At 48.3% G+C, this 26,355-nt stretch overlaps 1 protein-coding gene across 7 annotated transcripts in view; it reads left to right on the top strand.

The window, feature by feature from the left end:
- The first annotated feature begins 14,479 nt into the window (after positions 1-14,479).
- pacs1a (phosphofurin acidic cluster sorting protein 1a) overlaps positions 14,480-26,355 on the top strand; it is a 29,154-nt gene continuing 17,278 nt past the window's right edge. For 3 of the 7 annotated variants that reach the window (XM_072706528.1, XM_072706527.1, XM_072706524.1), the window contains exons 1-4: positions 14,481-14,781; positions 14,941-15,107; positions 25,822-25,909; positions 26,014-26,103. In XM_072706528.1, coding sequence (XP_072562629.1) covers positions 14,953-15,107; positions 25,822-25,909; positions 26,014-26,103 — 333 coding nt within the window. In that variant the 5' untranslated portion in view covers positions 14,481-14,781; positions 14,941-14,952. The other 4 variants (XM_072706525.1, XM_072706529.1, XM_072706526.1 and 1 more) reach the window with 4 other exon arrangements.

The raw sequence follows: 26,355 nt of genomic DNA, 5'->3' as shown, positions 1-26,355 counted from the left end.
TTATCCACGATGTAATTTCACATAATAGAAACGTAGGCCTATTTCAGCTTTAAGCAGAAAAAAAGTTTATGAGATTATTAATTTAGGATTGATAAATCAGTTGCCACTTTTTGGATTAATTTTGTTAAGAAGGGGGAATTGCAGTTGGAAGGGGAACTGTTTTAATCTAATCAGGAAGACGTGATAAGGGATACCCCCTAATTTTAAGTGTCCCGGAGACTTCTTCCATAATAGAGCAACCGTTCACTAACATCCGCCATCCATCCAAGCGGTGATTCGAGTTTTCCCCGTACGCTTTGTGCAGGGATTAATCCGTCAGACAAATTAATGTAAACGTTTTATATAGCCTATATAAAACCCATGGTTTTCAAGCAGCGTAAATATCCACTATTTGCAATATTGTCATTTCGAAATAAAGCGACGAATTGGGCCGTATGTACACTAAGGCACTCAACGAAAAGGCAAAGAAGCTAAAAGCGTGATCACAAATCTCAGATACGCCCGACATGACCGCTGTACGTAGAAATGACGAAGCTGTGTCATTTGGCAGGATGAAGTTCAGTGCGGTGTATATGGTGCTGGATAAAATAGCTAAATATACAGGCTCTGCAAAACACCAAGCAGCGATGCAAACTTTCCCAGATCTTACAAAAATAATGAAAAATATTTACCTTGCGCTATGCCTCCCGTGTTTTGTTAGGGCTAACGCTTTATTTAAGGGTGTTTCCACCGCTATCCTCACAGGCTTGCTACAAAGTACAGTCGATAAACACATTATTAGTAAGGCGTCCCTAGTCCCACCCACCACCGCGACGAGCTTGACATTGGATACAGTCCTGCCCCAAGTCTCCGCCGACTGCCTGCTTACACTGATTTTCACAAAGGCTTGCGGGGATTTCATAGCTGAAATTTATCGTAGACTTCTAAATAGTAACCATTTTACAAACTGACAGTCATGTTTAGGAACAGAATTCCTGATACGGCTACTTTCTGATACATTCCCTGTAGCGGAAATAATTCCTTCGTACGTCTGAGAACGACACAGTTGAGAAACCGTGTTAGATCTTCCGTTTCTGCAAAGCATCTGCGCTTTTACGATCCCTGCCATTATTATTACTGAAGTTTGCGCACAAATCGCTCCAGTTACTGTGAGGCGATGCTCCCACCTAGCGGCCGGAATGAGCCACTGCGTTTCGGAACTCCACAGGATAGCAGTGCACATTTACTTATACAGTATGTCATGTCTTGTATGTCACCAAGGCTCTGGTACGAGTGCAGTGTTGTGCTTTTCTCCCACGGTGCAGTTATGCGAACTGTCATCTCTGAATTGTCCATAGAATGTGACACCCCCCCCCCCCCTCAGTAAATATATTCACAGTTTGTGGGATGGCGACTAATGTTTAAGGACGTGAAAAGCCTGGAATTTGTGTGAAGACGGCAAACGAACACGTAGTACTGCTATATACAGCCACAAAGGCTGTACAAAATTGTAATAGAATGGAATAGAATAGAATTGTAATAGAATAATAGAAGTGTGAAACTATGACGTGAGGTCAGATTGGTAAGATACTGCATGTGAGTGCGGCGCACGGACTTCGAGGAGCAAGTAAGCCTACACGGGGTGGGGGGAGTGGGCTGAAACTCAGCCAGCAAAACAAAAAAAAAACACTGGTAACTAAACGTAAATATTAAGCACTAGAGGCACCAGATGCTTGGCAGGTGTCTGACGCGCGGAATCCCCCCCCCCCCCCCCCGGAATAGTAATCGGCTTTCTGCAGCTCACAATGGGTGCCTCAGCCTGTCCCAGAAGGACCGGTCACTTGCACCACAGCACAAAGTGTGGTTCACACAGCAGCAGCTGACAGAGACGCAGAGGGGATCTGGAGGATGTTTTGAACAATAACAGACTTCATCTTTACAGTTCCACCTTCTCGATGGGATGGAAATCTCAATCAGGGGGTCAAATATTTTAATATGGCCTGCTGGGGCGTTCAAAACAAAACAATGAGAGGTTAAATAAACTGACTGGCTGATGTCATGCAGAATGGGGGAGCAGAATCACCTAGTGCAGCGTTTCTCAACCTGGTTTGTGGGGGCCCTCAGACAGTCTCCCTCCAGCTGTCCTTGTAAGACCCCCCGCGAGCTGAACGTCATGCCCTGTGTTTTGCAGGAAGATACTAAGATGACATTGATGTGAAAGTAAGTCTGCACCAAGATCATCGCTGAAATGAAAGTCAGTCTGCACCAAGACCGTCGCTGACGTGAAAGTCAGTCTGCATCAAGATCGTCGCTGAAGTGAAAGTCTGTCTGCACCAAGATCGTCGCTGAAGTGAAAGTCAGTCTGCACCAAGATCGTCTCTGACGTGAAAGTCAGTCTGCACCAAGATCGTCTCTGATGTAAAAGTCAGTCAGCACCAAGATCGTCGCTGAAGTGAAAGTCAGTCTGCACCAAGATCGTCACTGACGTGAAAGTCAGTCTGCACCAAGATTGTCGCTGACGTGAAAGTCAGTCTGCACCAAGAATTTGTTGGGGGGGGGGGGGGCAGATTTGTGGGTTGGAACTCAGAAGGTTGCTGGTTCAAATCTCGTGGTCGTGCTCCGGGGGAGGTCTGACCCTGCTTTCTCCTCTACGCCTGCTTCATGAGGTGACCCCCCCGGGGGTGTTTCCCCAGCTGTCCTGAAGGAGGTCCCATGTATATGCTGAGCTCTCAGTGGCTGCTTTTCCTTCACTCTCTGGTCAAACTCCCCCCAAAACCATTTCTGCTGTGTGTAGGTCAGGTAGCCAGGTCATGTGATGCGACACTCAAGCGTTCTCATTTGCAGGTGGCTTAGAGTGTCCAAACTTTTGACTGGCACTGTATATTAATGGTTAGCACTGCTACCTCATACTTCTGGGATTAGAGTTCGAGTCTCTGCCTGGGTTACATGTGTGTGGAGTTTGCATGTTCTCCCCGTGTCGTTGTGGGGTTTCCTCCAGGTACTCCGGTTTCCCCCCACAGTCCAAAGACGTGCTGAGGCTAATTGTAATTGCTAAATTGCCCATAGGTGTGAATGGTGTGTGAGTGTGCCCTGTGATGGGCTGGCCCCCCATCCTGGGTTGTTTTCCGCCTTGTGCCTGTAGCTTCCGGGATAGGCTCCGGACCCCCTGTGACCCAGAAGGATAAGCGGTTTGGGAAATGGATGGATGGAGATGAGGCTGTATGAGCAGGAGGCTGGAGATCAGTGGGATGAGCAGAGGGTTACGCTTAAGGTAGCCTGATGACCTGATCCATCAACAGCAAGCAAAGAGAAGCCAAGGCAGTGATATTTCAGCCAGCTAATACGCACCGCAAAGTCCCCTTTAAATATTGTAGCACAATTTTCATTCATTTCATCATTAATGAACTGGGAATAAATCCTGGATGCTGGCCATTGTGTGAGCTGTGATACAATGTATCTCATTTCATCATTAGTGATCTGGGAATAAATCCTGGATGCTGGCCATTGTGTGAGCTGTGATACAATGTATCTCATTTCATCATTAGTGATCTGGGAATAAATCCTGGATGCTGGCCATTGTGTGAGCTGTGATACAATGTATCTCATTTAATCATTAGTGAACTGGGAATAAATCCTGGATGCTGGCCATTGTGTGAGCTGTGATACAATGTATCTCATTTAATCATTAGTGAACTGGGAATAAATCCTGGATGCTGGCCATTGTGTGAGCTATGATACAATGTATCTCATTTCATCATTAGTGAACTGGGAATAAATCCTGGATGCTGGCCATTGTGTGAGCTGTGATACAATGTATCTCATTTAATCATTAGTGAACTGGGAATAAATCCTGGATGCTGGCCATTGTGTGAGCTGTGATACAATGTATCTCATTTAATCATTAGTGAACTGGGAATAAATCCTGGATGCTGGCCATTGTGTGAGCTATGATACAATGTATCTCATTTCATCATTAGTGAACTGGGAATAATTCCTGGATGCTGGCCATTGTGTGAGCTATGATACAATGTATCTCATTTCATCATTAGTGAACTGGGAATAATTCCTGGATGCTGGCCATTGTGTGAGCTATGATACAGTGTATCTCATTTCATCATTAGTGAACTGGATCTTGTGCCATTATCTTTAATGTTATAATGTACATTTCAGTTTTCACATGAGCAGCTTCCTAAGTGCAATCTTTTGTGTGTTTGCTCACAAATCTGGGTTATAATGTACATTTATAGCACAACTGTATAAAATCAGAACATTAAAGAGCTCTTAAGAGAGAATAACTGGATTATGGCGGTTATATGGGAAGTTATTTTTGGTTATGAGCTATGTATGAATGAGGATGGCCGCTCCGTTACTTAAATTAAATGGTCTGGTCTAATTTGATGAGAGCAAATTGACTTTGCGATATAATACAGTCCTGATCTGGCATGATGTCGTAGCTGTCAGCTTCACTTAAATTCAAGTGTGGCTGGCTTAATTTGGAATCGCTGATTACACTTTATAATTAGTAGCTTTGTAGATGATTAAGCGTACCATGCTGGAAGCCAGTCAGACCTCCTGCGGTGAAACAGCGCTCTGTGGAACCTTATTTCATATCACTGCAGCTGCGCACTGGTGTCTTCCGGTTTATTAATCTGTCAGCCGTCCGCGGCACATGGTGATCAAACGTACAAACTGGAGATTTCGCAGGCGAATCGAAAAAGGCTGGAATGGTGGAAAGTCTGAAACAAAGGATGGAAGTGAGTGAGGAGTGAAAATCCTCCAGTGTGTCAGGTCAGTGACTGTGGGGGTGTCCATAGTGTATAACGTATTCATTCCAGAAGGGCCGAGATCTGTTTTCCAAGCTGTCCCCCTCAAATACTCACTCCCTGCTCTTCTGCACCTCTGTCTCAGAATGTGTCCTCCCTGGCCAATCACCTTTTAGCGATGTGAGCCCCCTCCCTCTTCCCTAACCTGACGATTGAGGCCTCACACCTACCCGTCCGTAAGCGGGGCTAACTTTAACCCTGTGGTATTGTCAGCAGACACTGCGTTCATGCTTCCACATCTTGACGAATCTTATGCTGGCCTGTTACTGAATGCTAATCAAGCGAGGCTGTTTCTCACTTGTCCATATGATGATTATAGCTGGGAAAAAAAACACGAAAAAAGACACTTCCCTCTCTTGGCCTCCTCCACTGAGCTGTTTACTTAGTCGACAAGTGGGAGTCTGGGTAAAAAAAAAAAAAAAAGCCCGTGTGATATGAGCTCGACAGAGCTGGGGCTGAGATTAACAGCAGCATACCAGTGACTTCCCGCTGTTCTGCTGCCTCGTTGGTTTATATGAGTCATTACAGTATTTAAGAGATTGAGTAATGAGTACTGTGCTCCTCTCAGACTGGCCTCTGGGGGGCAGCATCTGCCTGTGCATTAACCATCCAGTAATGAGTACTGTGCTCTTCTCAGACTGGCCTCTGGGGGGCAGCATCTGTCTGTGCATTAACCATCCAGTAATGAGTACTGTGCTCTTCTCAGACTGGCCTCTGGGGGGCAGCATCTGTCTGTGCATTAACCATCCAGTAATGAGTACTGTGCTCTTCTCAGACTGGCCTCTGGGGGGCAGCATCTGTCTGTGCATTAACCATCCAGTAATGAGTACTGTGCTCTTCTCAGACTGGCCTCTTGGGGGCAGCATCTGTCTGTGCATTAACCATCCAGTAATGAGTACTGTGCTCTTCTCAGACTGGCCTCTGGGGGGCAGCATCTGTCTGTGCATTAACCATCCAGTAATGAGTACTGTGCTCTTCTCAGACTGGCCTCTGGGGGGCAGCATCTTTCTGTGCATTAACCATCCAGTAATGAGTACCGTGCTCTTCTCAGACTGGCCTCCAGGGGGCAGCATCTGCCTGTGTTTTAACCATCCAGTAATGAGTACTGTGCTCTTCTCAGACTGGCCTCTGGGGGGCAGCATCTGCCTGTGCATTAACCATCCAGTAATGAGTACCGTGCTCTTCTCAGACTGGCCTCCAGGGGGCAGCATCTGCCTGTGTTTTAACCATCCAGTAATGAGTACTGTGCTCTTCTCAGACTGGCCTCTGGGGGGCAGCATCTGCCTGTGCATTAACCATGGCGTAATGAGTACTGCGATCTTGTCAGACTCTATATTATTCCATTATAATTCTAAAATCAGCAACATCAAAAGCATTGGGGTATTTTGCAAACACTACAAACTATTTATTTTTAAGGTAATAAAACTGTTATGTACATGCAAACGTGCGAACTTGTCTCAAATTCAAAATTTCACTCCAGCCAGCTGATCAAAATAGCTATGCCAGGGTTAGGGGCATTACTCATGCGGCTGCTCTGCTGAGTCTCGAACCAACAACCATCTGATCACAGGCATAGAGACTTAGCCTGCTCAGCCGCTCAACACCATTTCTGAAAGCGTGATATACAATCTGCCCTTTATTTCCTCTCATATCGATTACAGTGGATTTTAATCACTGTGATTTATGTAAAGTATTATCAGTATGGGATGGGATCTCGATTTGGAGTGCCGCCCATGTGCAGGAGAGCGCTGAGCAGAGACACGGCGCCAGGCGACAGGTGTGGTCGCCTCTCATAGCTGCCTGTGTCCTGTGGAGCACAGGGTCTGAAAACCCTGCGGAAACTTGCAGAAAACACAAATCAACCTTCAGACGTACAGGGCAATTCATTTTCCTTTCATAAAATTTCAGCAGCATCTTCGTTCATCAAAACAGCGTTAGATAAAGTAAAAAGAATAATAATAAAAATCGCTCCCATCTCGCTCTCAGATGGATGAATGAATATGTCAGTGAGAGCGAGTTTAGGGGTGAAAGTGTTTCCGCAGCTAATGAGCAGCTGAGGTTAAGGGTCTTACCTCAGGGGCCAAAAGTGAGGCGACTATTCTTCTGGATTTGAACCTACAACCTTCTGGATATCGACACAGATCCTTAACTGACTGAGATGCTCACCATCATTGAAAGGGCTTCTATGTGAATAGAATATATAATTTCATTAAGGGGGAGGTCATTGCTGAGAGCAATCATAAAGGCTGAGTATTGGGATCAGATAGGGGCCAAGGTCCGGGCCGGGGGGGTGGTTGATTTACTGGAGCTGAGTGATTGGGACATGTAGTGAGGGCGCCAGGAAGGGGATTTAACATGATTTTAACTTGAGTAAACAGCTGGCTAATTAAAACGTTTTTTCTCTTTTTGCTTCAGGTCATAATTTTTTCACCATTCAGCTACACAGAAAGGGTAACTATCAGTTACTTTGTACATACTGATGTAACCAAATACCTTCCAGCAGTGTGAAATGAGGAGACGCTTAGCAACAGATAATACCTGTGGTTGAGAACAGAATGCAGAACAGATTAGTGCTATGTTTTGTTTTGTTTTGTTTTGACTGATATGTCATCCGAAGAAGGTGGGCATACTATAGGAACACAACGTAGACTTTTTCAGTGGCTAAAAAACAAAACAGAGGTATTCAGTGGCTTCTGACATCCCCGGTAATGCAAACACTCAAGAAGTCGGCCAAGAAGAACATTCTATGATGAAATACTTGATCCTCTAGAGACTGGGCCACGCGGCTTCCTTTGGCATGGAAGTAGTGTGGGTGTCGTTGGTGTGGATGCTTCACGCTAATGACTGTGCTAGCCAACGTTAACGTACAAGACGGACACATCATCAGCTTAACTAATGATTCTGTTGATGTTCTCCTTCCCAAGCAGGACGACAGATGCTACCAGCCTGTGCTGCAAAGTTTGTGGCTTCTATATTTACAGCGTGAGAGATTAATGACACGGTGTGAGAATCCCTCTGGATGAGACAGGAAACAGGATCATGTGACCAGCCCCCCCCCCCCCCTCCCCCGGGCTGGGCTGGGAATGACAGGGTTACTGGGATCTTCTTTGCAGACTGGTTTAGGGCAGGACCAACACAGCACAAGATGAAGATGCGTCTGTCGTGGGTGAGAAAGTGGACGTCAAAGGAGCTGGTTATTCCGGGGTTAAAAACAGGAATTCACCCTGAAACTTACAGTGAAGTACTGGCAGATAGACCTGGGTTCATGGGTATGATGTAGAAGAATGAGTTCCATCTTTCACATCGTCTTTCACTTTGATTTATATATATATTTTTTACAGATACTGCCCTGATTTATTTACACTGTGTTTATGATTGCCTTGTAACTTGGAAATTTGACATTTTTCAATAAGACCGCATTAGATGGCATCATAAAAGAGGCCGTCACGGCAATTATAGCGGCTCAGAGGCATATTCCTATCAGGCAAACTGAGCCCAACTGACGGGCTGCTATATCTCATTCATACACAGACTCAGGCTCTCTGCTGTCCAGCTTTTAATGCCAGTCCATATGCAAAAAAGTGAGCAATGTGTTGAACAAATTAAATTCCCATTCATGTCACCGGAGTACCCAAGTTGATGTATTTAGTGTCTCTAACCTTGCATCCAAACCTGTTTTGCCTGTCTGGGATAATATAGCTGGGTTTAGTCATTTGTGGCTAAGCTTTCAACTCTATAATGTCTAACAATGGATGCAGTAATTACAAAGCCTTGGTTTGTCTTCTTGCAGAGTGAAGGAAGGCCTGGATATTGGCGGTGTTGTGGTGTTCTATGCAGTGGAAGACAAAGCCTTCCCTGTCAGTTCATCTGAATCTGCACGTTTGGTCATCGCTCTCACTGTGTCTCCTGTGACCCTGAAGGCACCTCCTCAGTTCCTGCTGGTCTGGACAGTCCTCATCCCGAGCCGAGGATGATGCTGAAGATGATGAAGGTGATGATTGGTGGGCTCACATAAGAGGAATCCTGGAGTTAAAGTAAGGCAGAAGTGAGTATGCACAAGTGTGTCTGTGTGGACTGGGAGAAATTCTTCTTTTTTTCCTATTTTCAGCACAGTAACACCTGAAGAACAGGTATTGTGGGAGAAGTGTGAAAACATTCTACTTATTAAGTCTGATTTAATAAGTGTGCTTCGTAAATATGAAGAGTATTAAATTGGGAATTAAAAAGTTTGTGTGTGTGTGTCTGTGTGTCTGTCTGTGTGCCTGTGTGTATGTTCATTTGGGTTTCAAACTCACCCTCATTCCTAAAGGAATATTCTGTTCATAGAGGGTGGGGGGAGGAGCCCTGAGTGTTTGTATAAGTGGCTGCTCACCAGCGTTCGTGCAAGAGGCCACCTCGCACCAGCGTCCGTACGAGACAGCCTTGTCTGTATCAGCGGCCACGTGCCAGTGCCTGTATGAGCAGCTGTGCTCTAGTGTCTGTATCAGCGGCCACGTGCCAGTGCCTCTATGAGCAGCTGTGCTCCAGTGCCTGTATGAGCAGCTGTGCTCCAGTGCCTGTATGAGCAGCTGTGCTCCAGTGCCTGTATCAGCGGCTATGCTCCAGTGTCTGTATAAGCGGCCATGTGCCAGTGCCTCTATGAGCGGCTGTGCTCCAGTGTCTGTATGAGCGGCCACGTGCCAGTGCCTCTATGAGCGGCTGTGCTCCAGTGTCTGTATGAGCGGCCACGTGCCAGTGCCTCTATGAGCGGCTGTGCTCCAGTGTCTGTATCAGCGGCCACGTGCCAGTGCCTCTATGAGCGGCTGTGCTCCAGTGTCTGTATCAGCGGCCACGTGCCAGTGCCTCTATGAGCGGCTGTGCTCCAGTGTCTGTATCAGCGGCCACGTGCCAGTGCCTCTATGAGCGGCTGTGCTCCAGTGTCTGTATGAGCGGCCACGTGCCAGTGCCTCTATGAGCGGCTGTGCTCCAGTGTCTGTATCAGCGGCCACGTGCTAGTGCCTCAGGCACTGCTGATCCATGCAGACGCGTCTCCCTGCCAAACCCGTGTCTTAATACCCCACCCTCTTCTCACCCACCCGTGTACATACGCCGTTACTAGAGCAACGGCTCCCGACGAAGGAGCATTTATGTTACATTTGCTCCTACAGCTCCTTCGGAGTACATCCATCCTGGGGGGAAGATGGACGTTGGTGGATCTGGAGCAGGCCGTGACTCAGAGATCTGAGGAGCACACGGTCGGTGAGGCCACCAGGAGGGAGTGGCGAGGCGGGCACCACATTTGGCACAGCAGCTGTGCCCATCTGCGATGCCTCACAAAGTCTGCCATCAGTCCGTACGTCATTTTGTTACCTCTTCTGTTTTTTTAAAAAAACAGACTTCCCATGTGTGTCCATAAAGACCCAAAATCCCATTTTAATATTTAATTTCGCCACGACCGCCACCGCTGCCGTTTGGTACGGTCTGGATTTCCGCATCGCTCGGTGGCATCGGTGAGACTTCTGCAATTCTGCCCACTTCCCTCTTCTGTGTGGTGAAGCGCGTCAGAGACGAGTCCAAAAAGCACAAATAATTTCAATTCCAACCTCACAGACGTGCATGAGTGCAAGATTTGGGGAAAAAAACACTGCGCAGTCAGGTTAGGTTCCCTTAACACACAATAAAGTGTTTCTCTCTCACAGTTAAAGCAGAGTGCGGCAGCTGGGGTTCTACGCGTTTCTCTAATCTGAAACGACGCTCGCTTGTCACTTCTGCTCCTCCGCGGCATGTAAATGTCACCCATCAGAATTTCTGACCTAAATACGTCGCCACGGACACCCGTCGCCACGGACACCCGTCGCCACGTTATCCACGGCCAGGATGGAGCTCGGAAACAGAGTCGGCAGCCCGCCTCGGCCTCCGTGGGAGTCCCGAGGCGCCCGGAGTGACTGAGCGGCGTGGTTGGTGCAGAGTTGAGTCACATTCCAACGTAACATCGGGCCCCATGAGCCCATTCCATGTGGGGGGGGGGGGGGACGGAGACACAGTGATGTCACAGCTCTGGTACGAGCCCCCAAGAACCCCCCATAAATAAAGGTACTGGCTGATGAAATGACGAACAATGATCACCTCTGTTTCTAAGATTAGTTTATAAGAAGAGAACGTGACGGGAATATCGTAAGCGATGTGGGCCTGTGCGGATGCGGTCGGCGGCTGCACACAGGCCTCTCCTGCAATTATCCTGAGTGCTCTGATCAGAAGGCAGGCCGCATTCCGCAAAGTGGGTCAGCAGTGAATAGCCTCCAAAGTGTAGGAGCGCAAACACGGTGGCCAGAAACAAACACCATTATTTCTCAAGTGCTTCATTTTGAAGCTCTTTTGATGGTTCCGCTCTGGAATGCACCTGCGTTACTCTTTAGGGCTCAACGGAGGCAGACATTCCGAGATTCTCTGAAGTCAACTTTCCGGCATGAGAGCGAACTAATGATTTTCCAAGAAAGGTGAAGTCACTGCCGCTTCTTTTATCTTGGCTCCAGGACAATGTTCATATTTCCTAAGAAGAGATCAGATGGGTTTTTCCATCAGTTGCGAGTTTCTCTTCCGTTACGCTATACAACAGTACAGATCAGGGCTAGGGCACTACAGCCCACATAAAATAAATACCAGAGGACCTGTAGCTAGAATAGTCTGTCAGGAAGAAATGAATAAAGTATATGCATTATGAATAACATACATGAGCACAGACTGCAGGACCACAGTAAACCAACCCCACCTGTATGTTTCCTCTGGGGAGGCTGATGTCATTATTCAAGGCCTAAACACCATGGGATCACTGAGCAGAAAGAGTGAAAAGTGTAGCTGGGGTTTGGGGGGGCATCTATCTTGATATGTTGCTGCCAATTGGGGGGGGTCCCCTTGGTATATTTACATATATTTCTATATACTGTCTAAGTTTGCACACGTTCTGTGCTAGTACCTTGCACATTTAGGTAGAGAAAATGATATGTGTGAGTTATGTGTGCATCAGATACGTGTGACAACATATAGTGTAAGCAGGATGCAAATCCCCCCCCCCCCCCGCCCAAGACCAGCCAACAAAGGCCACCTATGGAGAAAAGCGCAGCTCTGAATGACGAGCACGGCCCCCAGATCGGTGAAGAGCAGCTGTGAAACCCACCGGCTTATGGTGTGACCGTGACGCAGAGCGTTCTCGCCCAAACTGCGTAAGTCATTCGGTCTGCTTTTCTGAATGTGGACCAGCGCAGCTTGCTGTGCGTTTGGGACTTCAGCCGTCATAACCAAGCCCATGTTGCCAGCGGACCTGAGAGGAATTGTTTGTTGCAAGGGAGATATCAGCTGAAGCATTTTTTCCCAATGGAACAATGGTTTGATTCATGTTATTGAAGCAAACATTTAAACACACAAGGAAATTGCGCCATTAAACGAATGTTACATTGTTACATACTTCTGCAGTGACAGGGTTGCATGCTGTAGGTCTGCCAGTCACAGTCTGCAGTTGACGATCATTAGTACATTCCTTTGTTTGTATATATGCCTTCATCAACAGTCACTCAGCATTTAATTTTTTTAATTAATGTTGGAAATGTCTGGGGAGACTATCTTAGCTAATTGTACAGAGGAATTCCTCAATGTCATGTGACTAGAGTCGTTGGGTAAAGTAAGATTTAATATATTTTGCATTGCGACACTCTGTTCCCTGACTTGTGGGTGACGACAGGCAGTTTGTTATTCATAAAATATTTCGAAAAGTATTTCTTTACCATAAAATAATTTAATGGGAAGGTAATCAAAAATTGGAAAACTTTTATAAAATGCAGAAGTAGGACCTATGTTTTAAAATGTTTTGTAGAGGAACTGAAGGAAGATCCTCAGAAATTAATCAGGTGGGTATCCTTCAGTTCCTGCTCACAGCAGCTTTTCAAAAGTCTCACTGTCTGGCAAGATATAGATACACTTCTTGTACTAAAAATAAATGTGGAGTATCGTACTAGGATTAACAAATGATTTCATCCATCGTGTGACATGGTTCTGGTGATGTCTGAGTTCCTGTGTGTAATGCCGTTACGCTGCACGGTGTACGTGCTGGCAGTGATGTGCAATGCCGTTACGCTGCACGGTGTACGTGCTGGCAGTGATGTGTAATGCCGTTATGCTGCACGGTGTACGTGCTGGCAGTGATGTGCGATGGCGTCACGCTGCACGGTGTACGTGATGGCAGTGATGTGTAATGCTGTCACGCTGCACGATGTACGTGCTGGCAGTGATGTGCAATGCCGTTACGCTGCACGGTGTACGTGCTGGCAGTGATGTGTAATGCCGTTATGCTGCACGGTGCACGTGCTGGCAGTGATGTGTAATGCCGTCATGCTGCACGTGCTGGCAGTGATGTGTAATGCTGTCACGCTGCACGTGCTAACAGTGATGTGCAATGCCGGCACGCTGCACATGCTGGCAGTGATGTGTAATGCCGTCACGCTGCACGTGCTGGCATTGATGTGTAATGCCGTCACGCTGCATGGTGTACGTGCTGGCAGTGATGTGTAATGCCGTCACGCTGCACGGTGTACGTGCTGGCAGTAATCTCACAAACCATGGCGTTGATGGTTCGTTGCATATTGTACCAAGACTGTAAATCACCTTCGCTGCAAGCAAGTTTGCTTTATAGCCCAAACCAAGGGTGTGGATCTTCGCTTTGACCCTTAGGTGCCAGTTTTAATCTAAAGAAACATGGGAGGCCACCCCCCCCCCACCCCCCAGCAGGCCTATACATGCCTATACATGCCTGCTCACTGAAAAGCATTAATTGCCTAGGTAATTCGCCATAATATAGGTCTTAATTGTTATATGGCATAGGATTTATAAGATTTAACAGCCCTAATGTCAAGAGAGAGCGATTTACCTTTTATAACAACTAACCGTTAACGATTAGTGAGTGAATATAAATAAGGTGCGGAGCAGTTCTATCTGTCTGCAGTCGCTGGGGGTGTATTATATATACTGGATTATGATTATGCTCCAGATTTCACTGCCACCTGTTGTTCACAGTATAAACATTACAGTTTATACGCGGCTTCAAACGAGCAGCACAAGCTACCTTTGAAATGGGAAGTTCCGAAATCTCGTCTTACGTGTAGCTGCATGTGTCACGGCATGTTTAGGGTCAGGGCACGAGGGGAACGCGCGGGGTGTAAACGGGGTGCATATATACTGACCGGTTGAGGAGGCACAAATAGCGTTAAACGGAACGTTAAACCTTAACACACTACCATAAAATGAAATTCTAATATTAGGATACTGTATAATACTGTATTAGGACTATATGTAGACAAACGTGAACGTACGCAGGGTGTGTAAAAAAGCGATGCACGTTTTCAATCAAGATTCCCTACTGTTTTTGTTAATATGAAACGTATAACTGAAATGACACTGGCGGGCTATACATTGGTAAGGCGGTGCATTTTTGCCGTCTCTCGCTTGAAAACAAACGGATCTGCTAATGACTTTAATAGGACGTTATAAAGTAAATTAACTCAATCACCCCTGTAATGTAAATGGAATCCTATTTTGTCAGTCTCTCACGCGCAGTTGACATAATTGAGGCGTCGCTTGTCGAAAACGAAATGCAGCTTTACACAATGAAAGGATAAGAAATGCACATGATCACTGTCATTAATTGGGCGTCGCGCAGGTGAGCGGCAGGCTGAGCCCCCGCAGGCTGAGCCCCGGACGCGCGTCTCGCATGCTGCGCACGCCGTGCTGCACTCCCCGCCAGCACCCCCTGTCCTGTCTGCGAAGCACTCGGGAGATGAGCTCCGCTATCTAAACGCGAACGACGTCTCGACTGTGCTCCTCCGAAAACGGGAAAAACATCGTTCGGCTTCTTTAAACACTGAAGTTGGGCGAAGAGACGGGCTTTAGGAGAGCGGACGCCCACCGAGCTGCGTGGGTCATGTTTGCCCGGAGCGCGTAGGACGGCGGCATTGTGAGTGCTGTTTTTAAACCCCCCTGACAATTAACGTTTAGCGGCGCAAAGCGGCTCATTTTGGATGCATGTGAAAGCAGCCACTTGCCGGAGAAGCGGGGAGGAGGTGCCGGGAGATAATATAATAATAATCGCATTTGTTTTGAAACGTCTCTCCAGCAGAACTCCAGCATGTCGGATAGAGGAGGGCTCCCAAGGACCGGAGGCTCTCCGTCTCCGCATATGCAGCCCCCGAAGTCGGTGGCGATCCCGTCGAATCGGCCGGTGCAGATGAACCTGTACGCGACCTGGGAAGTGGACCGATCGTCGCCGAGCTGCGTGCCGAGGTGCAAGTTCTGCCAGCGACGTGCATTTATGCTGTCAGAATAGAAATTAATATTACTAGACTAAAGAGATCAATGGGAGCTTATGGAGACGTTTTGGAAAGCAGTGTTTTTAATTCCCGTACCTTCTGTGTAACGTTATCGAAACAATTATTCGTTTTTAATTTTTTATTTTTTATTTTTTTGCAAAATCCAGGGTACTGACAAACTGGTGCGTGATTATTATTTAGATGTAGCTCGTATGCGAATCCAGATTATATGAGTAAAAATATACGTAGGCCTATATATTTTCACATTATATATTTGGGTGTTTATGCAGCGCATTCTGTGTTACTGCCTGCCTCGCTGTGTAATGCAGACTCGGATGTCTACACAAAACTCGGATATGAAGATTAAAATAGTGGCGCTGAGACACAGAAACGGCGACGCGCTATAATCCCCCCCTCCTCATTCAAGAAATGAGTGTAAGTAGGTTGTGCTGCCCACCAAGCCGTAAATGTTACGGGCGAAAGGAGGAACTGTGACGGCGCCTATGGAGGTACGGCGGATCTAGCCGTGGTCCTTCTGCGTTTCTGCCTCTGCGTGCTCGGTGACAGATTGTGGGCAGGGAGGGGTAAATATTTCTGGCAGAGGGAATCGGAGATAGACAGCCCGTGTTGCAAACTAAACAATTTCTATGAATGCATGTCTGTTTTGTTCCCCCCACCACTGTTATGCGCCAAACATCAGTCCCACGTTTAGTAATGTGCAGCGGTTCATTGTGCATTTACAGGTGCCAAGTTTCCCCTTAAAAGTAAAATATCTTGTCACGACAGCCCATGCGCTGTTTTTTTTTCATAGATTAAAAAAAGGATAGCCAAAATAGATGCGTTTTCCAGTCGCCGTTTTTATTGTGCATCAGAATTTCTGCAAGAAATTGGCAGAAAAGTCCGCCTGTTTGCGGGTTTAGAGGCTGTGGTGCGGGTTTCGCGTGGGGCAGCGCGTGACTTTGTGCCCGTTTAAGCGGCGCTGTGTCGTAAATCTACGGCTCCTTTAGTCCATGTTATTGCAGTGAGAAAGTGATGGTCTCCGTTCGGCGAGTGACCGATGGGCAGTCAGTCACTAAAGCGTTTGTTTCCCCTCCTTTCAGGGAAAATTTAGATGTACTGTAATTGAACAGGGGGTAAAACACCAAGCGTGCCTGTTTGATCAAACTGCATTAGGCTGCTCCAGACCCGTTTGCTGTGTAATCTGCTGTCACAGGCTGCTGATTATGATAATAATCAAGGAGAAAAAATGTTAAACGGCAGTTTCCTGTAGGTAATGAGCCGGGCCGTGTGCATATCTAGTGGCTCCAGTGTCTGTATTGTCATTCCGCGCTTCTGCTGCTTCCCTCTTGGTGCTCACTTCCCTGCCCAGTGACCCCTGGCTCAGCCCCTGTGTGTAATAAATGGGAAATGAAGGGGTTACCTTTGTGTACCATGTCTTTTTGGCCCGAAACGGGGAGCTGTTGCAATCGCCTGCTCCAAACTGGGAGAATAGCCCCCCCCCCAGCCTCTCATCCCCTCTTGTCTTCCCCTCACCCTCTCGTCCCCCCACCCTCTCATCCCCTCCCTTACCCTCTCGTACCCCCCACCCCGTGTTGTCTTCCCCTCACCCTCTCATCCCCCCCCTCAGCCTCTCATCCCCTCTCATCCCCTCTTGTCTTCCCCTCAGCCTCTCGTCCCCCCCACCCTCTCGTCCCCTCTCATCTCCCCCCCCCCCCCCCCCCCAAAACCAGGCAGCATGGACGATCCAAATTTAAAGGCCGGCAGGGACTGGGTGGGTCACAAACATGGAACAAGGGCCCCTTTATTGCTGTGGGAAGGCAGATATCTGATGCTGGGGGGGGTAAGGAGAGATTGGAGTAATTTATAAATGCGGCCATGTTTCTGAATTCCAGAGAGCCGTGTACTTGGGCAGGGGGCCTCCCAGCTGACAGGGACCCCCCACCAAGCGTTGCCTCGCAGTCCTCAGGATCACGCTGCATGCAGAGCCACGCTGGGGGGGGATTAAATATTGAAGACCGTTTGAAAAGGCAAACACTGACACGCGACCGGGGGGGGGGGGGGGATGGTGGTATCCAGCCGGCCGAGGCAGGGGGTGTTCATCTCCTTGGGCATCAAATCCGGGATCAGCATCGCGACGCACATTAAGTGCCCTGCGGGGAATTCATAACAGGATTTTTTTTTTTCCCTCTTAATTTTTTTTCCTCTAGATGTACTTGGGGGAATTGATCGTTTCCGAACATGTCTTCATTTAGCTGTTCATCTGACAGACTGGTCAAGCTCTGTTGTTATGTATTATTAAATAGTTTGCCCAAAAAGAAAATCTATAACGGCAATAGTGTAGTTGGTCTCCGCTTGCCCCCGTTCCAGCCGTCCACCTGCCTAATGTGCAGATCAGCAGCCAGCGGCTCGCTCAATTAATAAATCAATGCTTAATTTAGGCATCAGGGTAACGTCCAGACCATCACAACTATTCTCCTTTTGCATTGTTTTTTTTCTCACCTGTGTACAGAATTAAGCTGAACTTAATTCCGCATTTAGGGTCTCGGGTCGGGAAGTCCGACCCTGGTAACGGAACCGGAACCTCCGACTGTGCGAACGTTTTGCTGTGAGCCTGTAGGCATTCTTGGTGGGACGTCTCTGATCGCCCTGTAGAGGGCGCCAAGGCTGGCAGAGACACGACGGCGTTCGCCGAAACCCCAGTGATAATCCCTGTCACGTTTCATTGGCATGGGGAGATAGCGGCCCGCTGGGGGGAGGGGGCCGCAGCCCCAGTGATAATCCCTGTCACGTTTCATTGGCATGGGGAGATAGCGGCCCACTGGGGGGAGGGGGCCGCAGCCCCAGTGATAATCCCTGTCACGTTTCATTGGCATGGGGAGATAGCGGCCCGCTGGGGGGGGGGCGCAGCCCCAGTGATAATCCCTGTCACGTTTCATTGGCATGGGGAGATAGCGGCCCGCTGGGGGGGGGGCGCCGCAGCCCCAGTGATAATCCCTGTCACGTTTCATTGGCATGGGGAGATAGCGGCCCACTGGGGGGGGGGGGGGGGGTCCCTCCACAGGCCCTCGCTGCTTGACACGCTTCCCGCAGCAGCCTTTCTGTCTCCCTGCGCGATGGCTCACTATGGTGCTGTAGGGGCACCTGGGAGTGACGCGGGTTCGAGTCCCAGGAGAGAGGCTTCACCGTGGTCCTCTCAGAGAGACGTCATTAGGGCCCTTTGGTAAATTGTACTACCCAGCTGCTGTTGTAACGTTATAAATGTGCTTAGTGGGTTAATTTTGCTTAGTGGGTTAATTTTGCTTAGTGGGTTTTGTCGCACGTGTTTTCAAATTGAATTATTTATTTTTTTAATTGTCTTTATGCACTGCCCTTCCAGGTCTGGGACGTGCCGGTTTACATTCACACCTCATTACCACCAGGCAGGTTCTCTCTTCTGCTCATTTTATGGCCTATTTTATTGCACTGGTGGTAAATTTACCTCCTGGAAGGAGATCTGGAAAAAAAAAATCTGTAATTGCCTGGACTTGGGTGCCAGAGTGTGCTGGTCAGTCTTGTTTGCAGTGAACAAGGCGGGGGCCAGCCCCCGTGGGTCAGGTGGACGTACTTTGAGACGATGCTGGGCGGTCCCCTAGTCACTGGCGATGCTGGGCGGGCCCCTAGTCACTGGCGATGCTGGGCGGGCCCCTAGTCACTGGCGATGCTGGGTGGGCCCCTAGTCACTGGCGATGCTGGGCGGGCCCCTAGTCACTGGCGATGCTGGGCGGGCCCCTAGTCACTGGCGATGCTGGGCGAGCCCCTAGTCACTGGCGATGCTGGGCGGGCCCCTAGTCACTGGCGATGCTGGGCGGGCCCCTAGTCACTGCAAATGCAGTAGCCCCTGGAGTCATAGGATTGCGCACCTTTAACTTGACGCTTTGTAAAGATTGTTGATAAAGTATAACATGTGGACAGAGAATAACACTTTTTAATCTGTAGTAACTTTATATAAATTGTTAAATATTGGGAAAATAGGCGTATGTATGACATGTAGGGTGCATTAGCATATAGCTGCTCTTTTGCCATATAGGCGAGTTATTAGTTATAAAAGGAGGCAGTTATAGAATAAATAGAAATTTTGGCAACCCCCCCGCAGCCCCAACCAGGACAGGCTGTTAGGAGAAGGATGGATGGATCGATATTAAATTGTGTCTGCATGTTCCCCTGAGGTAAACACGGATTCCTTTGCTTAATGCCACGTCTGAGTCAGAGCGCCCCGTCTGAGTCAGAGCGCCCCGTCTGCCACGCTTCCCTATCGGCGACTCCTGCTCTTGTTCCCCTTCGCGGGCAGCGGCTTAGCCTGGGCCTGGTGCCCCCCAGTGGGGTGTCGGGCTCGGGGTGCAGTGAGACCTGTAGGGGGCGTCTCCTTTGCGTACAAGATGCTACTTCTGTCCGGCTGCATTTAGCGTCTTCATGTCAGACCGGCTGGTTTCCGAACGATCTAACCGGATGGTGTTTGTTTCACAGCCCGCACAGATGTTCCCCGTTACGCTCGATTCCAAACTGACGGCTACGTGACAGATAGCTTAAGGCAGTAGCTATGGGAACTACAGGAAGACATTTGCATTAGCAGGGAGTTTAATTGGCTCCCACATCATGCACAGAAAAGCAAATAAAGTCCTGCTCATTCTGGCAGAGTAAGGGATCCCCTCCGAGAGGAAGCCATATCATTGTTTTAAGATTCGTGCATTTTTAAAGGAAAGAAAAAACCGATCCGTAATTTGATCGGTACGGCTGAAACTTATAATTAAGCTGTAGTGGACGTAGGACAGGAGAAGCAAAAGCTTAATAAAAATTTAAGTGGCTCCTACGTAAGTAATGCACGTTGTTATAAATGTTGGTTTTAACAACAGCAATCTAGCTAGTTTACAGCTAGCTGCCAGCCAGACCTGTTGTTTTTGTTCGGTGATTCTGCTCCCTGTGAGAAATGTCACGGCTATCACTGCACAATTCACATCGGTAATGAGGCTTTTTACTATTGAGACCCATGTGACACATATTTCCATTTTGTGTCCTTGTCGCTGCCTGGGAAATGACCTCTGCCTTCAGGCCGAAATTGGTGTGTAATCGCGACACACTCTCTGGCTTTGCACAACTGCGCCGTTCCGGAATATTCTGGAAGGAAATGTTTTTAATTTTCTGCTGGTCCTTGGTGCTTGTGAACTATGTGGCTTTTCTCCTTTTTATTTGTATATTTCTGGGGTAAATTGCCTGTTATTTATGTATCCGCTTATACCCAGAGTTACATGTGGGTATTGTAGCTGTTTTCATTAGCTGGTGAACTTGATGATCCAGTCCCAGCAGCTGAGGGTGTGATACAGGTCACACGCTAAACGTGGCTTAAGTCCATCTAAGAGTCAAACATGAGACACCCATTAAGCACAGTGTATAAGTCTTAAGGTTGCAGAATTCTGGGAATTTTCCTGTTAATTCCCATATATACCCGTTGATTCCCATGGAAAGTTTCCAACTTGGAAAATTCCCCAGGTTAACATCCCATGGAATGGAAAGTTTCCGGAAATGTTCTGCCCCTTTGCAACCCTAAGTGTAAGTCACCATTTCTTCATAACGGCATTTCTTTGGTATGGAGAATTGATAAGATTGCCCTAAAATAACCACCTTAACACCAGCTTAGAGGGATTCGAACCCTGAAGGTGGCCTGAGACCATGCTGCTCACTGAGCCATCAGCGCCTTAGTTACTGGAGCATTTCTGATTACACGCTTTCCTCTAGGGTACAACAGCTGATTCCCCCTTTGAAGCAGCGAAACCTAATGAGCTGTATCCTGCTCCAACTCGTGCGATTCTTGCCTGCGTCCTGTATGCCGCTCCTTTTAACAGCCAAGAAGTTTACTGTGCGGCCCGAGCAGTGAAATTATAAGTTTTATGTCGCTGAGATTTCTGTCACCTTGCATGCTGAGGTGATGCACGGGGCGCTGCTCTAAATGGCAGGAGCATTAGTGCTATGATCCGGGTTCGTGGCGAAGTAAATAAGACTTTGCATTTAAGAGACGACATAGTCAAACACGAGTTAACCTGCCCCTTGCTATTCACGTTGTCTTGGGGAGGCATTCTTCATTCTCGCCTGTAGCTCGAGATGCAGTTGTCAATATTAATGAGCCGTGTCAGCAAACACTGACTCTTAGTGTTAATAGCCTGGCCACTCTCTTGTTTTTAACAGCGGACTGTCAAATGTGAGCTTAAACGATCCGGGGAGACGCTGCGAGCGAGACTTTTCCAGCTGCTTTGGTTTTTATGTCGCATTTTACTCTGTTGCAAAGTTTTTGTTTTAAGATGATCCTAAGAAACGGTTAAGACATAAATACATGGATTGTTTGGATTACAGGTTGACTATTAACTGTTGATCAAAAGTCAAGTGACTTTTATTCGTCTGGGGTTACATTCTGTGGATCTGAGCTTTGATGTATTACTGGATTAACTATTAACTGTTGATCAAAAGTCAAGTGACTTTTATAGGTCAAGGGTTACATTCTGTGGATCAGAACTTTCTGCTCCCGACTGTGTCTGAATTGGTTGCATGGTCTGCTTCAGTCCAATGGCTGAATGCTTAGGAGGAGCTAAACCCTTTGGTTCCAGTGGACGTAGCGTTGACATTTTGAGATGTCTCCAGCATTCCTTTCCTGTCGAGCTGGAAGGGAATGTTCCAGATTAATATGAGCTCTGCTTGGGGGTGGGGATACTTTTTATCAGTCTAACCAGGGAGATCCAGGTTCAGTAGAATAATTCGACACATAAGTGGCATGAAGTCCAGTGCTATAGATCCTGCTGCTTTTAAGTACTGGGGTCACTGACCTCTGACCTGGCCTGGAAGAACAGAGGCAGGTTTACAAGGTCATTCTAGGTGCAGAGCTCCGAGGTCCCGCCGGGTTTGGATGGATATGTGAATCAGTACCTGACTGGGATGAGGATGTTAAGGTTTCTTACGATCCAGATAATTTCTGTAAGTCTGATAGGAGGTGAGCTAATCCGCAGCGTCTCCCCAAGTGTCGTAGTCTTTTATCTAAATGTCACAGCACATTGTCTGCCCTGTCTTATGGGGGGGGGGGGGGGGGCGTTTGTTATTCTGCTGCAGCTCCTCCAGGACCAAACTCGGGGCGTCTTCAGCTTGTGTACCGATCCGTGACCAGATGATTGAGTCTCCGAGCAGCGCCAGCTGCTCGAAAGTGACTTTTCACGGTTTTTTGGGCCTGAATGGAATGATGTTTTATTTGTCATTTGTGCAGGTGTATTGGACAGAGTTTTCTCCATCTATCCCATAATGCTTTTTCTGTATGACACACATGTGTAGTCAGAGTAAGGCTTGTCCATTCAGCACTGCAGAATAAAGTGAATATTAACTCCAAAGTTTGCTGTAATCGGTTATTTTTCATGATTAGGTTTATTATGAATCCAAATCAGAAAATTGAGATTAATGAAAACATCAAAGATGCAGTAATGTAATTTTCAGCGTTTGTCTCTCTGCGGAGGGATTATCAAAGCCAGTCAAATGTTGAAAGCGGTTCCGTTTGTGAAACACCAGCTGTAGTTTGGTAATTGAGTCGATGTTGCTGGTTAATACGTGCTGCTGTTTTCACATGCGGCCTGTCAGAATTGGAATGTGCATGTATTTCAGATAACACAGTGTGTTTTAACTTGCGTCCGATAGGGCAGAGCCGGATTTCAAGGAAGATTACAAAACGGCCATTGCAGTATCGTAGCGTATGAGTTTCACGCTTAAAGTCTCACTACAGGACCTGTAGATGGTGAGGTCTGAGGCTGAGGTCCAACGTGATGAATTAAGGAATAAAATGACAAACTATCCTTGTGCTTTTGGTCTTGCTCAACAAACAGTGACTAGTAGTGAAAGCGTCGTCCTCAGACAGTGACAAGAATACGCCTCTATAAAAATACACGCAGTATTCAACGTTTTAGGATTGCTTGGTGACCCAGAAGACGGCTCTGGGAAAGGGGCTGTTCAGATGCTAGAAGGATCTGATTGTGATGGACCAGCAGTATTTCCCAGAGGCAAAGAGCTCAGCCATAGAGCGCCGCGATCATTCCCCTGCCAGGGGCCTTACTGTCGCTGCTGGCCAGCCTGAAGGTCAGAAGGAGAGGCTGGATGCAGCGCCACGCTGTGTCTGTGAGCGTCTGTGAGCGACTGTGAGCGTCTGTGAGCGGCATGCTAATCACGGCCACCTCCATCACACACCGCCCCCACCCGGCTGTCTCCGCCGCTGTCACAGACGTCACGCGCCGAGATCGATTTCAAGGATGGCCGTCTCGTGAAGGAGATGAAGAGTCCGCTCGATCAAACGGTGCATTAGTTCTCGGCGAATTGGGTTCCCAGGAGAGCCTGCGTTTCTCTCTCATTCCGACGGCCTGTTCGTAGGCGAAGGGAAGCAGTTCTGGAAGTGACTGGGTCTGTGTTCAAACGGGACAGAGCTTCTGTGTCGGCCTCGGTGTGTTAATGGCTTCTTTGTTCAGCCGCTGTGTGTTTTCTTCATCGGCTGTAGCGGCGGAGTAACGCTGCTCTATCTCACCACTCCATGCTCCCTGTGAAGGTCTGAGTCCTCCGCAGATTAGGGCTTTGGTATTGAAGGTTTGGTATTGAAGGTTGCTGTTCTAGCAAAATCCGAAAACCCGCTTTAACCAAAACCCAGAATTGGGCCTGTTGCGCGTCCTCATGCCAGAGTCCAATAGGTTTCTGTGTCACCAGGACACTGTGCTTTGTACATATATCCAGCTGGGCTTAAGCCTTTATCCAAAGCCATGTAGAGAGAAAGCAGTGGTTAAGGCCCCAGTAGTGAAGTCACTCTTCAGTCAGCCAACCTTGGGATTTGAACCAACAACCTTCTGATCGTGTCTTAAGCCACGCTTTTATAAGCCTGGAATGGTGGCATCGGTATGGCAGTCCAGTTGGAAAGTGCATACTCGTCACGCCCGCAGATGGATCTCCTCCTGCCTTCCGTCTCCCAGGAGCCAGAACATCCGAAGGAGCCGTAACCACCAGGCCCCGGGAGTAAGGAGGAGATTCACGACAGCTCGGGCTGGGCTCTGCTCCTCTGGGCCCCGGTTTGGCTCTTTAACACGCGGATGTTTCATCGCCGGGGTCTTATGAGAGCTCCGCAAATGGCAGGAAAGGATTAGGGAGCTTCCACAACGCGCAGGCAGGAGAGGGATTAGCCAGAGAGCAAGGATAGAAAAATGTGCTGAATGAAAGACTTCCGTCTGATTGTTTAGAACACCAGCGTGCCAGATCTGTGCTTGTGTTAGTGAGACAGTGGCTTGGTGATCCCTTGGAGGTTTGCGTTTAATCAGGAGGGCTTGTGTCTCTGAAATACTGCTGAAATACTCATTGTGGTTCACGGTTAATAGGACAGAACAGTGACACTTCACTCATCCTGGTAGGCAGGTAATCCTCCCGCCTCTTCCTGTGCTTCTGCCGCCGTTGGGATTTAAGGGCCTTGTTCAAGGGCCCAACTCTGATATTAGTCGCAGGATTCACAGCGGCGACCTTCCGATCTCAGGCACACCACGTGCCCTAACCCACTCGGCACCCCCATGTCAGTTTTTGTGCTGCGAGTCTCTGCTGAAAGGCTCCTGCAGGGCAAGTCCTGAAGTCATTATTCTGGTCGGCTCGGAGTTTTGGTAGGCGTCAGAGGGTGCTTGTTATGTCACTCTTAGGGCTCGCAGCCGTCAGACATCCTCTCAGTAATCAGCTCTCTTTGCATATCCTGCTAAGGATCAACACAGCCTTAATGGGATCATTTCAACCATTTAGAAAACGACTGAACTACTGAAGCAATGTAGGTCAAGCGTCTCCCTGAAGGGCTTCACTGCTGGGATCTGCACCCCCCGGGGTTGATTCTGTCCCACCCTGTCTTCTTGCCTAAATTAGCAGCCCTGGCAGACAGACGTGTGTTTGCGTGCCACCCCCTCGCTGCCTGATCAGCCGGACTGGGCCGCCAACAGGCCCAGCCAGACACAGCAAGTTCGGCATTTTCCGTTTCTCACATTTTTAAAGCTTATCCAGCCTCCCTGTGCTTTTGCTGCCTGGTTTTTGTGATCAGTCACTATTTTACGTATCATATTAATAATAATAATAATAATAATAATAATAAGGTGTGCAGCAGGGTATTTAGTGTCCTGTCAGCCTCGGGGGGGTGGGGGACTGTTTTCAGGTAGGGGGTAAGATAGGCAGCTGGGTATTTAGTGTCCTGACAGCCTCGGGGGGGTGGGGGGCTGTTTTCAGGTAGGGGGTAAGATAGGCAGCTGGGTATTATTTAGTGTCCTGACAGCCTCGGGGGGGTGGGGGGCTGTTTTCAGGTAGGGGGTAAGATGTGCTGCGGGGTATTATTTAGTGTCGTGACAGCCTCGGGGGGGTGGGGGCTGTTTTCAGGTAGGGGGTAAGATAGGCAGCTGGGTATTATTTAGTGTCCTGACAGCCTCATGGGGGTGGGGGGCTGTTGCTGAACCTGGCAGAGCTCTTAATCCACCGGCGTCACTCATTTCCGCACTGGGAGTATAACAGCACCTTGGTGTTTACAGCACTGATGAAATTCCACACGTTTCTGCCTACAGCCTGCAGGGCTTCTGAAAGCGGCTTTCATAGGTCAGCAGACGGCCGCCCCTGAGCCCTCCTTCTCATTGCAGGCTCTTCAACCTGACGCTTAAGAAGCTGGTTATGCTGAAGGAGCTGGACAAAGACCTGACATCGGTGGTTATCGCCGTCAAGCTCCAGGTGACCTCCCACTTACCGACACCCCCCCCCGTAAGATTCTCGGTGCTGTTTCCTTGCCCTGGCTTTCAGAGTTTGTCACAGCGGCTCCGTGTCTCCCTACAAAGGGCTCGAAGCGGATCCTGAGGTCCAATGAGATCCTGCTGTCTTCGGCCGGGCTGACGGAGACCGACCTCCAGCTGACCTTCTCTCTGCAGGTGTGGCTCTCCAGAAACACGGCCGGGGCAAGGAGTCTCTGCCATGGCTCTGTGGGGGTGGAGTGTGCATGTTCTCCTCAGGTCATTGTGGGCTTGACCTCTTGATACCCCAGTTCCCTCCCCCCCAATCTAAAATCATGCTGAGGTTAATTGGAGTTGGCAAATTGCCGGTCGGTCTTCGTGTGCCCTGTGATGGGTTGGTGCCCCATCCTGGGTTATTCCCTGCCTTGTGCCCATAGCCTAAGACAAGCA

The sequence above is a fragment of the Paramormyrops kingsleyae genome, chromosome 24 (genome assembly GCF_048594095.1).
Source record: "Paramormyrops kingsleyae isolate MSU_618 chromosome 24, PKINGS_0.4, whole genome shotgun sequence".
Classification (NCBI taxonomy): domain Eukaryota; kingdom Metazoa; phylum Chordata; class Actinopteri; order Osteoglossiformes; family Mormyridae; genus Paramormyrops; species Paramormyrops kingsleyae.
This window is presented reverse-complemented; position numbering and strand designations above follow the sequence as displayed.